This window comes from Aotus nancymaae, unplaced genomic scaffold (genome assembly GCF_030222135.1).
Source record: "Aotus nancymaae isolate 86718 unplaced genomic scaffold, 86718_ANA_hifiasm-v0.15.2.pri h1tg000007l, whole genome shotgun sequence".
Classification (NCBI taxonomy): Eukaryota; Metazoa; Chordata; class Mammalia; order Primates; family Aotidae; genus Aotus; species Aotus nancymaae.
This window is the reverse complement of record NW_026988418.1, coordinates 37,182,183-37,195,200: the sequence shown is the minus strand read 5'-3', so window position 1 is coordinate 37,195,200 and position 13,018 is coordinate 37,182,183. Positions and strand designations below refer to the sequence as shown.

General features: G+C 34.0%; 1 protein-coding gene across 3 annotated transcripts in view; it reads left to right on the top strand.

Moving 5' to 3' along the window:
• The window catches only part of LRRIQ3 (leucine rich repeats and IQ motif containing 3), a 287,561-nt gene that overhangs the window by 6,760 nt on the left and 267,783 nt on the right, over nucleotides 1-13,018 (top strand). For all 3 annotated transcript variants that reach the window (XM_021667704.2, XM_012442747.2, XM_012442746.2), the window contains exons 2-3: nucleotides 7,559-7,807; nucleotides 8,935-9,258. In XM_021667704.2, coding sequence (XP_021523379.2) covers nucleotides 7,559-7,807; nucleotides 8,935-9,258 — 573 coding nt within the window. The remainder of the gene's footprint in view (nucleotides 1-7,558; nucleotides 7,808-8,934; nucleotides 9,259-13,018) is intronic.

Sequence of the window (13,018 nt, the reverse complement as noted above, 5' to 3'; positions counted from 1 at the left end):
CAACTAAGAAAAATAAGGGATTTTGATTTTATCCTCACGTGTTCCTTTCCCAACACTCTTTCTTAACATAGATATGAGTATCTGACCTATATCATTTTTCTTCTCTCAGAACTTCTTTTAATATTTCATACAAGACAGGTCTACTGCAACAAATTACTTCAATATTTGTTTGGGAGAATTTATTTCTATTTCACTTTTCAAGAATAATTTTGCACAATATGGAATTCTAGGTCAGTGAGTTTTTTTTTCTCTCAAAACTTTAAATATTTCACTCTACTCTCTTCTGCCTATATGATTTCTGTTAAGTCAAATGGAATTATTATCCTTGATCCTTTATAAGTAAGATTAAAAAAAATTATTTGGCTTTTTCCAAGATTTTTTCTTTATCTTTGATTTTCTGAAGTTTGAATATTAAATACCTCGGTTTGGGGTTTTGTTTTTGTTTTTTTATTTTATTACATTTATCCTACTTAGTGTTCTCTGGGTTTACTGAATCTGTGGCTTAGTGTCTGACGTTAGAGTAAATTTTCATTCATTATTGTTTTAAATACTGCTTTTGTTCCTTTCTATTTGTCCTTTTTTGGCATTTTCACTACACATATATTACACCTTTATAAGTGGGTCCCATCCTTCTGAAATATTATTGTTTTTTTCCCAGTCTTTTTTTCTCTTTGGTTTTTAGTTTTGAATGTTTTTGTTGACATATCCTCAAACTCCAAAATTCTTGTATCAGTCTTGTCCAGTCTACTAATGAGCCCTTCAAAGGTACTCTTCTTTTCTGTTACAGTGTTTTTGGTCTCTAGCATTTCTTTTTTCTTCTTTCTTAGAATATCTGTGTCTCTACTTACATTATCCAGCTGTTTTTGTATGTTGCCTACTTTTTCTATTAGAGCCATTAGTGTGTTAATCCTAGTTGTTTTCAATTCCCAGTCTGATATTTCCAACATCCCTGCTACCTGTGTGTCTGTTTCTGATGAGTTTCTGTGCTGTCTGTCTGTTGCTTCAATTTTGGGGTCAGCAGTTTACCCTATGAGCCTACTTCTTTTGTATAGCTAAGAAGAGTTGTTGATTTTCAATTTATTCAGCTTTTTAATGTGTTGTTAGGATGTAGTGACTACTCCAAGCTCCTTACATGCCACACTGGAAACTGCAGGTCCCTTGACATACTCTTTGAAGCATAGATTTTATCTTGAATTGTTAATTGAACTAGGCATTCAATTATTTTGTAGTGCTTACTGTCTTAGTCTGTTTTCACACTAAATGAGTCCATTAAATGTGTGAGTGTGCTGATAAAGACACACTCAAGAGTGGGTAGTTTATAAAGAAAATGAGATTTAATGGACTCACAGTTCCACATGGCTGGGAAGTCCTCACAATCAATGATAGAAGGTGGAAGGCATGTCTTAGATGGCAGTAGACAAGATAGAATGAGAACCAAGCAAAAAGGGTTTTCCTTTATAAAACCATCAGCTCTCATGAGACTTATTCACTATCACGTGCACAGTATGGAGAAAACCACCACTATGATTCAATTATTTCCCACTGTGTCCCTCCCACAACACGTGGAAATTATGGGGGCTACACTTAAGATCAGATTTGGGTGGGGACACAGCTAAACCATATCATTAAGTGCCAGACACTGTTCTAAACCCTTTATGTTGACTCATTTTGTCCTCGTATCAATGTATCAATTCTATGTGCTAATGTTATTATTATCTTCATTTTACAGATGAGGAAACTGTGGCACAGGATACATAACTTACTTGAAATCACCAAGCTCAGGACACCTTATATTTTATTTACTTTTTCTGTACCTAGTTTATAAGGTGCTTGAAAAATGAACTTCTAACCAGTAGAATGTGGCTGAGGGGATGCTTCAGTTGAACCTAAGCTTTAGGAAGGTCAGACAGGTTCTGCTTTTCTGCTTTTGGGAGCCCTGAGTCTAGCATGTAGAAAGTCTGGCTACCTGGGCTGGGTGCGGTGGCTCGCGCCTATAATCCCAGCACTTTGGGAGGCTGAGCTGGGTGGATCACTTGAGGCCAGGAGTTTGAGACCAGCTTGGCCAACATGCTGAAACCCCATCTCTACTAAAAATAAAAAATTAGCCAGCTGTGATGGCATATGCCTGTAGTCCAGCTACTCAGGAAGCTGAGGCAGGAGAATCGCTTGAACCCAGGAGGCAGAGGTTGCAACGAGCCGAGATTGCGCCACTACACTCCAGCCTAGGTGACAGAGAGACTCTGTCTCAAAAAAAAAAAAAAAAAAAAAAAGTCTGGCTACCCCATTTCAGACACACATGGATAGATAACATGGAGAGGACAAGTCTAGATAAAGAGGCCCTGAGACAGTATGAAAGAAAGGCTCATTCATCTCAGCCTCCCAGCTGAACCTAAGCTTCCAGCAGTTCACTGGAGGAGTAAACTGAATGATGCTTCAGCCACTTCAGTTCTCAGTTGGAGAACTGCTTACTTCCACTGAGTCAATACACAAAATCTTCAGAATACCAAAATGGTGGTTATTTTAAGCCAGTAAATTTTGGAGTGATTTATTACACCTTTTTTGTTGTGGTTTGGAAGAGATTCAGTATTGGTTGTGGAAAATTAAAAATAAAAGGAATTTATAATAGATTTCTACCAAAATGAGAGAGACTTTGTCATTTGTACTTAGAAGTTGTTTAAGGGTTCCTCTCCCATAGTTTGCTATTTCTTTGAGGAAAGGAAAAGATAGACACATCTATAAAACAGACATTTATTGAAATCTGACTAAGTTCTAGGTCAGGACATGTGCAAAAATTTGAGAAAAACTACCTCACCATAAAACAAGTTTTTCTGTTCACAGGGTACATATAATTTAGTGGAAAGCAGGGCTACTAAATAATAATACATACACACACACACACACACACACACATATAATCACTAAATTGGGGATGTGAGCATGGAATCAGAATCAAATAATGACTAGGCAATAATTTGCCAAAGAAGGTTATACTGCAAGAGAAGTGTGACATCCTAAGGTAGCAGGTTAGCACATTTCATTAAGAAACCAGGGTTCTTAATAGTTTGGATTTTTAAAGTTTTTGCTTTAAGTTTGGGGATACATGTGCAGGTTTGTTACATAGGTAGACTTGTTTCTGTGGAGTTTGTTGTTCAGGTGATTTAGTCACTCAGATGTTAAGCCTAGTACCCATTAGTTATGTTTCCTGATCTCTCCCTCCTCCCACTCTCCACCTTCCAGTAGGCCCCAGTGTGTTGTTCCCCTTTATTTGTCCATGTATTTTCATCACTTGGCCTCCACATAAAAGGGAGAAAATGCAGTATTTGGTTTTCTGATATTGCATTCATTTGCTAAGGATAATGTCCTCCAGCTACATCTGTGTTCTGGTAAAGGACATGCTCTTGTCTTTTTTATGGCTGTATACTATCCCATGGTGTACCACATTTTCTTTATCCAGTCTAGCATTGATGGGCATTTAGGTTGATTCCATGTCTTTGCTATTGTAAATAGTGGTGCAGTAAAATATGTGTGCGTGTATCTTTATAATAGAACAATTTTTTTTTTTTTGCTTTAGATATATGCCCACTAATGATATTACTGGGTCAAATGGTATTTCTGCTTTTAGGTCTTTAAGGTATCACCACACTGTCTTCCACAATGGTTGAACTAATTTACACTCCCACCAACAGTGTATAAGCATTCCTTTTTCTCCACAACCTCACCAGCATCTGTTATTTTTTGACTATTTTGTTTTTGTTTTTTAATTTTTATTTCAATAATTATTGGGGTCCAGGTGGTATTTGGTTACATGGATAGGTTCTTTAGCAGTGATTTCTGAGACTTGAGTGTACCTGGCAGCAAAGCAGTGTACACTGTACCCAGTATGTAGTCTTTTATTCCCTCATCACCCTCCCAACCTTCCCCCTTGAGTGCTCAAAGTACATTGTATCATTCTCATGCCTTGGCATTCTCATAGCTTAGCTCACACTTACATGTGAGAACTCAATGATACTTGGTTTTCCATTCCTGAGTTACTTCACTTTGAATCATGGCCTTCCAGGCTCCATCCAAGTTGCTGCAAAAGACATTATTTTGTTCCTTTTTATGGCTGAGTGGTATTCCATGGTGTGTGTGTGTTGGGGGGCGGGTGTGTATGTGTGTAACATTTTCTTCCCCTAATTGGCTGATGGGTACTTAGGTTTGTTCCATATCTTTGCAATTATGAATTGTGCTGCTGCTGCAAACGTGTGTGCCTATGTCTTTTTTTTATATAATGACTTCTTTTCCTTTGGGTAAATACCCAGTAGTGGGATTGCTGGATCAAATGGTAGTTCTCCTTTTAGTTCTTTAAGGAATTTCCATACTATTTTCCATAGGGATTCTACTAGTTTACATTCTACCAGCAGTGTAAAGTGTTCCCTTTTTACCACATCCATGACAGTAACTATTGTTTTTTGACTTTTTAATTATGGCCATTCTTGCAGGAGTAAGGTTTTAATTAACATTTCCCTGATGATTAGTGATTTCTTTCTTTCTTTTCTTTTTTGCTTAGAATAGTCATTGATTAAAGCTAAAAAGTAGGCAGTTGTACAGAATGGGGGGAAAGGCATTGCATTAAGTAATATCAAAAAATTACCTCAAATTTGGATTTAATATGTCCTTAATTAGACTAGTTCTTAATTCTTACAATATTTTTTTCTAATAGACATCTTTTTGATTGAAACTGAAAAGTAGACTATTGTACAGAATGGGGAAAAAAAGCATTGATTTAAGTAATATTATTAACATTATCCCAAATTTGGATTTTTGTGACCCAATATTTCATTTCTTCCTCAGAACTTATGTCTTATTTACAAGAAGTTTTCAACTGAGGCAAGGGTGCCAATCAAAACAATTCCCTTATTATATATTACTCATTTTATGTAGAAAAATATTTGAACATATTTAACAATTTTTGGGGAGAGGACAATGTTATTTTATCAGGTTGGTTACAACAGTTATTTGTTAATGTCACAAAGCTACTAACAAAGTTATTCATCTAATAGCTAAGTTTCAATGTCTGACATAAGGGTAGAACCTTTCATTTTAGAAAATTATCTAGTATGTCTGTGATCAGTAAGGAAAAGAGGAAAAAACTCCACTTTGGAAGAATACTACTAATAGTTCATTGGCATGTTCACATGACATATAGACAGCATTAATGCAGAAGATTTAAAAGAAAAATTTCCTGGTGGATGAATCTATAAACATTTATAACTATACTTGATCAGTAGCACTGTTGAGAATCCCTAAAAATAAATGCCAGGAAGAAGATAATATCTTCTTAAAGAAATTTCAAAATAGACTGTCAGAGATGGAATAATCAATGTGAGGAATAAATACTTTGAAATAAAAATACTTATATATTTATATAGCTATATGTTAAATAATTTCTATAATTTTGTGTTTATGTATATACACACATATATGAATAATCTGTATACTAATGCCATGACTAGCAGCATAAAGCCACCTTTAGCTTTATGTAAAGAAATGAGAACTCTGAGGTTCCATGTTGATGGGTGTTGGTTTTTCAAGGATTTTTTTTATGCATTTGTGAGGTAAAAAAGAAATGAAAATTAAGAAATGTAAAGGCAAGTTACATAATGGGAAAAAATGTTTGCAAAACACATAACTGATAAAGGGTTGGTATACGAAATAATACAAAGAACTCAAACTCAATAATAAGACAATACCACAATCAAAATAAAATGGACAAAAGATCTGAACAGATACCTAACCAAGGAAGATATATATGGCTAATAAACATATGAAAGATACTTGACGTCATATATCATTAGGGAATTGCAAATTAAAACAATGAGATACCATTATTGACCTATTAAAATGACAAAAATTAAAACATTGACAACATCAAATACTTGTGAGTTTGCAGAGCAACAGAATCTCTTATTCATTGCTGGTGGGAGTCCAAATGGTGCAACCACGTTGGAAGACACTAGCAGTTTTTTTACAAAATGAATATATTGTTATTTTATGATCCAGCAAACAAACTCCTTGGTATTTAGCCAAGTAAGTTGAAAACTTATATCCACACAAAAACTTGCACATAAAATTTTATAAGTTTTATTCATAATTATGTAAAGTTGGAAGCAGCCAAGACATCTTCAATAGGTGAATGGATTAATAAACCAAACCATGTTGCATCGATGCAATGGAATGTTATTCAGTTCTTTAAAAACTGGTTTATTTTTCTAAAGACTTGGAAGAATCTTAAATTTAAGCTTTCTTTAAATGAAGAGAGACTTATGTCTTTTCTATTTTGGAAGTCCAAATGATGGATGCAGTGTGGATATTATCCTACATCCCAGCACCAATAGAGCTTGATGAGTTTAATTTATAAAAGTTTGTTTATATCTGTCTATTCCATATCTGGCTTTATATTTGGAAGACTGCTTTACTTGTAGTTGAGGCTAATCTTTTTTAAGGTGTTCATCAATCAACCGTTACATTATAGATTCCTAGGCCCTTAGCCCAGAAATTCTGATACAGTAGGTATCAGATGGGGCCCAAGAATCTGCCTTCTAATTAATTCATTGACACTTAGAGTTTGAGAATGATAGTTTTAGGCCTTCATTATGATATATAAAATAGCCAGTGTCTTGAAAGAGCACAAGAGTATATCCAGATAAACTAAATCAGTATAATTCAAATGAGAATAAATGTGACATTTATTCTCATTTGAATTATACTGATTTAGTTTATCTGTACATGGAAGAAATAGATTTTTCTATTGGAGAAGAATCTGTTTTAGTCTTACAACACACTTCTATATAAACCACTTGAGTTCATACGTTCTCTTCTCAACTATCACTGACTACCTTTTATGAAAGCTGAAATTACTCTTAATAAGTGAAAATTCATATATATGAGAAATACTGTATAAAATTATATAAAAGCATTGATCCAAACATTTTAAATAAATTTAAGTCATCAAAATTTAAAGCTGTTAGAAGTCTGGCACACAATTGCTTAATTGAATTGAATGTAAAGAGTGTGATGACGAATTTTCTCTTTAAGATACAAATATCGTTGATAAAATTTGAAGGCCTCTATAACACCTTAATTTCATCTGGCTGTGTTGTTCAGCCTCTTTCACAAAGATTATCACTCTCCTGGCTTGTTTATTATTCAGGGTATCTCTTTAACAGTATATTTTGACAAAAATTATCATACGAGTTATACAAGGTATGTTTTGGTTTGATGTTAGTTGTCTTGTCTAGAAGAGATGATTTTATCTCAGCTTCTTTGCTGAATTCTTTATTCTATGAAAAAGGAAGTTTGTCTTCCTCTTGCTAATTAGTTCATTCATTGGTGAGGGAAGTGATAGCATTCTGATTTAAGATATTTTGGGATAGAATGTTCTATAAGAATTAGTTCTTTTTAAATGGGAACTTTAATAATTTTTACTTGCACTATCTCTTGGCAAAATTTTGTTTATTTTCAGATACATTTTTGAAAGTGGAAAAAAACTTTCAAAGCAGTATCTCATCTTTCCTAGATGTTTCACGGAACAATCACAGAAGAGCTAACCAGTCATGAAGAATGGAGTCACTATAATGAAAACATAAGAGAAGATCAAAAAGATTTTGTTTTTGTGAAATTCAATGGCCTTCATTTAAAGTCTATGGAAAATTTACAATCTTGCATCTCTCTTAGAGTATGCATCTTCTCAAACAATTTTCTTACAGATATTCATCCACTTCAAAGTTGTATAAAATTAATTAAACTTGATCTCCATGGAAATCAGGTAAGCAATAGCCATTTCAGATATTTGCATATAAATGAAATTTCAGTTTTATAATAAGTACTTATGTTACCTATCCACAGTATTTCTCCAAGATGGTCTTTTAACTAAAATATGAACAAAAATTTCACAATAAAAAATATGTAAGATGTATATAAATAGACATTTTGATGTAAATGGAAATATGTAAAGAGTGTGTAATTTGGTATGTTTCACTTCTTAAATCTATAGCCTGGATTAAGAGTGCCTTGTGACTCCTTCATTTTCCTTATGTATGAAAAGCATTTTAGGAAAGTTTAAAGAGTCAATTTATTACAAAGGAATTTTCATTGAACAAAAAAGTATGATTATGCATTTTACTACATTAATAATAATAAATCGAGTAGTCAACATGCAGTCAGCTTCACAACCTGCCTGGTATAGTTTGGCTGTGTCCTCACCCAAATTTCATCTTGAATTGTAACTCTCATAATTTCCACATCATGGGAGGGACCTGGTGGGAAATAATTTAACCCATGCTGCTGTTCTTGTGATAGTGAGTGAGTTCTCAGAAGATCTGATGGTTTTATAAGGGGTTTTTCCCCCTTTCCTCGGCACCTCTCTCTCCTGCTGCCATGTGAAGAAGGACATGTTTGCTTCCCCTTCTGCTGTGATTTTTTCCAGAAACTCCTAAGGGAAGAGGTTTGATTTGGGAAAACTCAGAGTGTTCATCCGGTGTCGTGACCTTCATGAACGTAGCATTGGGGCCTTTGCCAGCACTAGTGAATGAAGTGATGAAAAACTCATAGAAGGATTTCAGCTTTAGGTTGTCCACAATCAATGCCTTTTTTTCTTGGTTGTCAATTTTGTATTTGCAACATTCTGAACCATCTGTGATTTTTAAATTTTTTTTCCAAGGAAAAAATATTTTATTAAAAGTGTGGTGAATAAAAAAATAATAATAATAAATTATCTTAGATGCCCAGTGTAGTATGGTTTTCACCAGACCAACATTGGATAATTATACTCTATTTGCTTATTAATTAGAAATTTGCTATTTGGGGAATTTTAGATGTGTAATGTCTTACCATTTTTTCTGCTATTTGTAAAAAGTAATTTTGGAATTTAAAATATTTTTAATAATATTTCAGATAAAGAGTCTACCAGATACCAAATTTTGGAGTGGATTGAAGAACCTAAAACTCCTCTATCTTCATGACAATGGGTTTGCAAAGTTAAAGAATATATGTGTATTATCTGCCTGTCCAAGCCTCATTGCTCTCACTATGTTTGATTGTCCAGTAAGCCTTAAAAAAGGATATAGACATGTTCTTGTTAACAGTATATGGCCTCTCAAAGCACTGGATCATCATGTGATTTCTGATGAAGAAATAATTCAGTACTGGCATCTTCCTGAAAGATTCAAAGCATGTAACCATAGACTTTTCTTTAATTTCTGCCCAGCTTTGAGAAAGGTAATTGGCCTCTTTAGGGTGTCATTTTAATGAAATGTATAAAAGTGAAATTTTAACTTCTGAGTTCTTTTTTTTTTTTTTAGACGGAGTCTTGCTCTGTTGCCAGGCTGGAGCACAGTGGCGCAAGTCTTGGCTCAGTGCAACCTCCGCCTTCTGGGTTCAAGTGATTCTTCCGCCTCAGCCTTCCGAGTAGCTGAGACTACAGGCGCATGCCAAATGCCCGGCTAATTTTTGTATTTTTAGTAGAGATGGGGTTTCACCATGTTGGCCAGGATGGTCTCGACCTCTTGACCTCGCGATCCACCCGCCTTGGCCTCCCAAGCTTCTGAGTTCTATACCTAAATTATATAAACTCTTTAATGTTTTTTCATTGTTTATATAAAATAACATAAACCAGTGAATATATTTGTAATGGCTTCTGACAATTTATAAAACTTGGTATGCCTACTACAAAAAAAAAAATCCTAAAGTGATCAAATTGTAGAGAAACAAATTTTTGTTTTTAAATTGAAAATATATCTCTAATTTATTCAAGATTTGGTATATGGAAGACTCCACTGGAAAAGATTTGATGTTTTTTGAGAGCCTTAAAAGACAACTTAGATTATTATTCGAAAAGGCTAAAATATTTAATTCTTACACAATTAATTCGGTGATTTGGCAAGACAAAACCATAATTTTCTGTTGATTTGTAAGACCTTAGAAGAAGAGATTATGAAAAGTTGATACCTAGTTAATGGTCACAGACTACATAAGTGGATTTACAAAAATATAAGGAAACATTCTTTGTGACACATGAGTGAATGTTACAACAAATCATTTAAGACTTCAAAAGAGAGGATTAAATTAAGTACAAGATATAGTAACAATGTAAGTTGCAGAAAAATGTTTATAATATATTCTAAAGATATGTGAAGTCACATATATGTGTGTAGAAAATTTGAGGAAGTATAGAACATCAGTTTGTACAGTGAGTACATTTAAAAGAACGAACAGTGATTACGCATGGAAAAGCTGAAAATTACAAATTTGGAAGAATATTACTGTAGATATATTTTTTAATTAGGAGTGTATTAGTGATTTTGTAATAGTTTTAAAAATTTAGAATTTTGGTAATAATTTTGTAGTCATAGTTTAAAATATAAACAAGATAGTATTTATGTCTGATATCTTAACCTGGGCCATAAATAAAGCATTTTATTTAGGTACTTCAGTTCTGTAGCATGGTATAATCCAAAGTGGCAACATGCATGACCCTTTTAAGGATAATCAAAGTGACTGAGATTCATTTTAGGAAGTAACGGAAAGTTGGGTGATAGGCATTGAGAAAGAACTTGGATGAGCTATTAAAGAGCTTAGACTTAATGAATATAATGAAGATTAATTGAAGTTATTTGAGTTGGAAAATCAGAGTAGGTCTGTCATAGTAAGTGCTCTATGAATAAATGGTATTGACAAGGTTTTTAAAAGATGATCAACCCAACGTTTTGCTAGCAGATTAATGGGGGATAGAAGCCAAGTAAGGGCAGGGGGATCAATTACTATAGGTTCAAAATGATGTGATTAGGATTGATATAGGCAGATACTAGTAATAAAGAAGAAAGAACACAGTGTAGAAGACAGACATATATTTAGTGAAAGCCAATGTAGTAAGTGCTTTATACATTTTATTTCTTCATTCTTTCACCAGTATATACTGAGTACCTAATACATGAAAGGGACTGTCTGGGACTTGGAGATTCAGTGGTAAATAATACTGACAAAGTTCTTGTCCTCATTAAGGCCAAATGCACAGAGAACAGACAAATCTGGAAACGAAACAACCATAAAATGTCTGCTAGTGTTAATTGCTAAAGAAAAGAAAGACAGACATTAACACAGACTGAAAGGGATAGAGATTTGGGCTACATTAGCTAGGGTGGATGGGGAAGGCCTTTTTGAAAAAATATCTTATTTATTCCTCATCATTTCCTTGGATATGAAAAAGTGTTAGTCTTATTTTGTAGGAGAAAATGAAGCATAGTGAGTTTTAGGAACTTACCCAATATTGGACAGAAAATGAGTTACTAGCTGGGATTTCAACAAGTCTTTCTTGGTTTCACAGTCCTATAGTCAGCATTGCATCACAAATGACAGACAGTGCAGAGATTTGAGTGTACTTTTCAAACTGATTGAGTGTGGGAAGAAGAGAAGAATGAGTATACGAATATTATGAAATATTAATGAGTATAAAAATATGAAAACAGAAAAATAATGAGCCTTATAAGAGTTTACACAATTATTTTATATAATTGTTATTCTTTCTTAAGGAGAGCTTAGACGAATTAAATCCAAGCTTGGGTGAATTAAAGAAGCATATGCTCATTTGAAAAGAAGCAAATCTATTAGTATAATTAACACTTGTACCTTATAACACAATAATAATATCAAGAAGGATTTTGTTTAGCCTTAATTGTAACATAAAATGATTTCTAACCTTTATTTTTTGAGTCAGGAAAAAAGGAGGAAGCATGGGTTCTTCTTTGCTATAGAAATCAAAGTAACTTTACAAATTTGAAGTGCTTAGTTACCTAAAATCATATCTTAGAAGGATATATATTTGTATTTTTATTGTTTTGTATATGTAACTTTTTAAAGATCAGAGTGATCTGGGTAAGAGACCAGTGCTATCAGCCAGTATTGCATTTTGTTTACATCTAACAGAAATCCATGTAAACAAGGATTTTATAATGAATATACTGTTTATCTCCTCAATGAGAAGGAATTTTTCATGACTCAGTGAGAAGCAGGACTCTGATGTAAGCTGCAATGTGAGCTTAATGGTTCTCTACTAATGAGAACTGCATATGACCAGGACTGCTTGGGCCTAGTCATCTAAATTCCCTCCTGTATTCTTCCTCACTTCTCCAACACCCCTACCCCCATCACCTTGCCACCACTTACGCACTTTTATATAATTACACTCAACACCTTTAACCCCAAGCCACAGGTGGCACAAATGTAGTTAACAAAGAAACATATAGATTTGTGGAAATCACATCTATACTAGAAACTATAATATTCTTATAAAATATTACCTCTGGATAATTCTAGCCATAGCAAAGACTTTTTGTCAGATACAATGAAGGTGTGTCTGCTAGGGTCTAAATGTGGCCACTCCAAAATTTATATGCTAAAACCTGATCTCCAATGTGATGGTATTTGGAGGTGGAGACTGGAGGTGATTAGGTCATGAGGGTAGAACCCTCATAAATAGGATTCAGGTTCTTTGTAAAGAAGGCACAGAGAGATCCATCTCCTTCCCATCATGTGAGGACACAGTGGTGAGGTACCATCTGTGAACCAGAAAATGGGCCTTAATCAAACACTAAAACTGTCAGTACCTTTATCTTGGACTTTCCAGCCTCCAGAGCTGATAGAAATTTCTGTTGTTTATAAGCTACCTAGTCTATGTATTTTGTTATAGCTACTCAGCTGGACTAAGGCAGGACTGAATCAAAAGAAGAAACTAAGGCAGCCTGACTTTAAGCTATTCTTCCTGAAACATATTATAAAATTACAGGAACTAGAGGAAATTCTACAAAACCCTCTATGTTTTCAGGGTGATGATAGAACAAGTGACAGGATCTATTACTACAGAATAAGTTTCATGGAGAGATTGAAGTACAGTCAAGGTTACAATAAATATCAAATGGTATATGGCAGGACTTATCTGAGATAGAGCAGTTAGGAGCTTCAGAAAAGAGCTTAGATCACATAA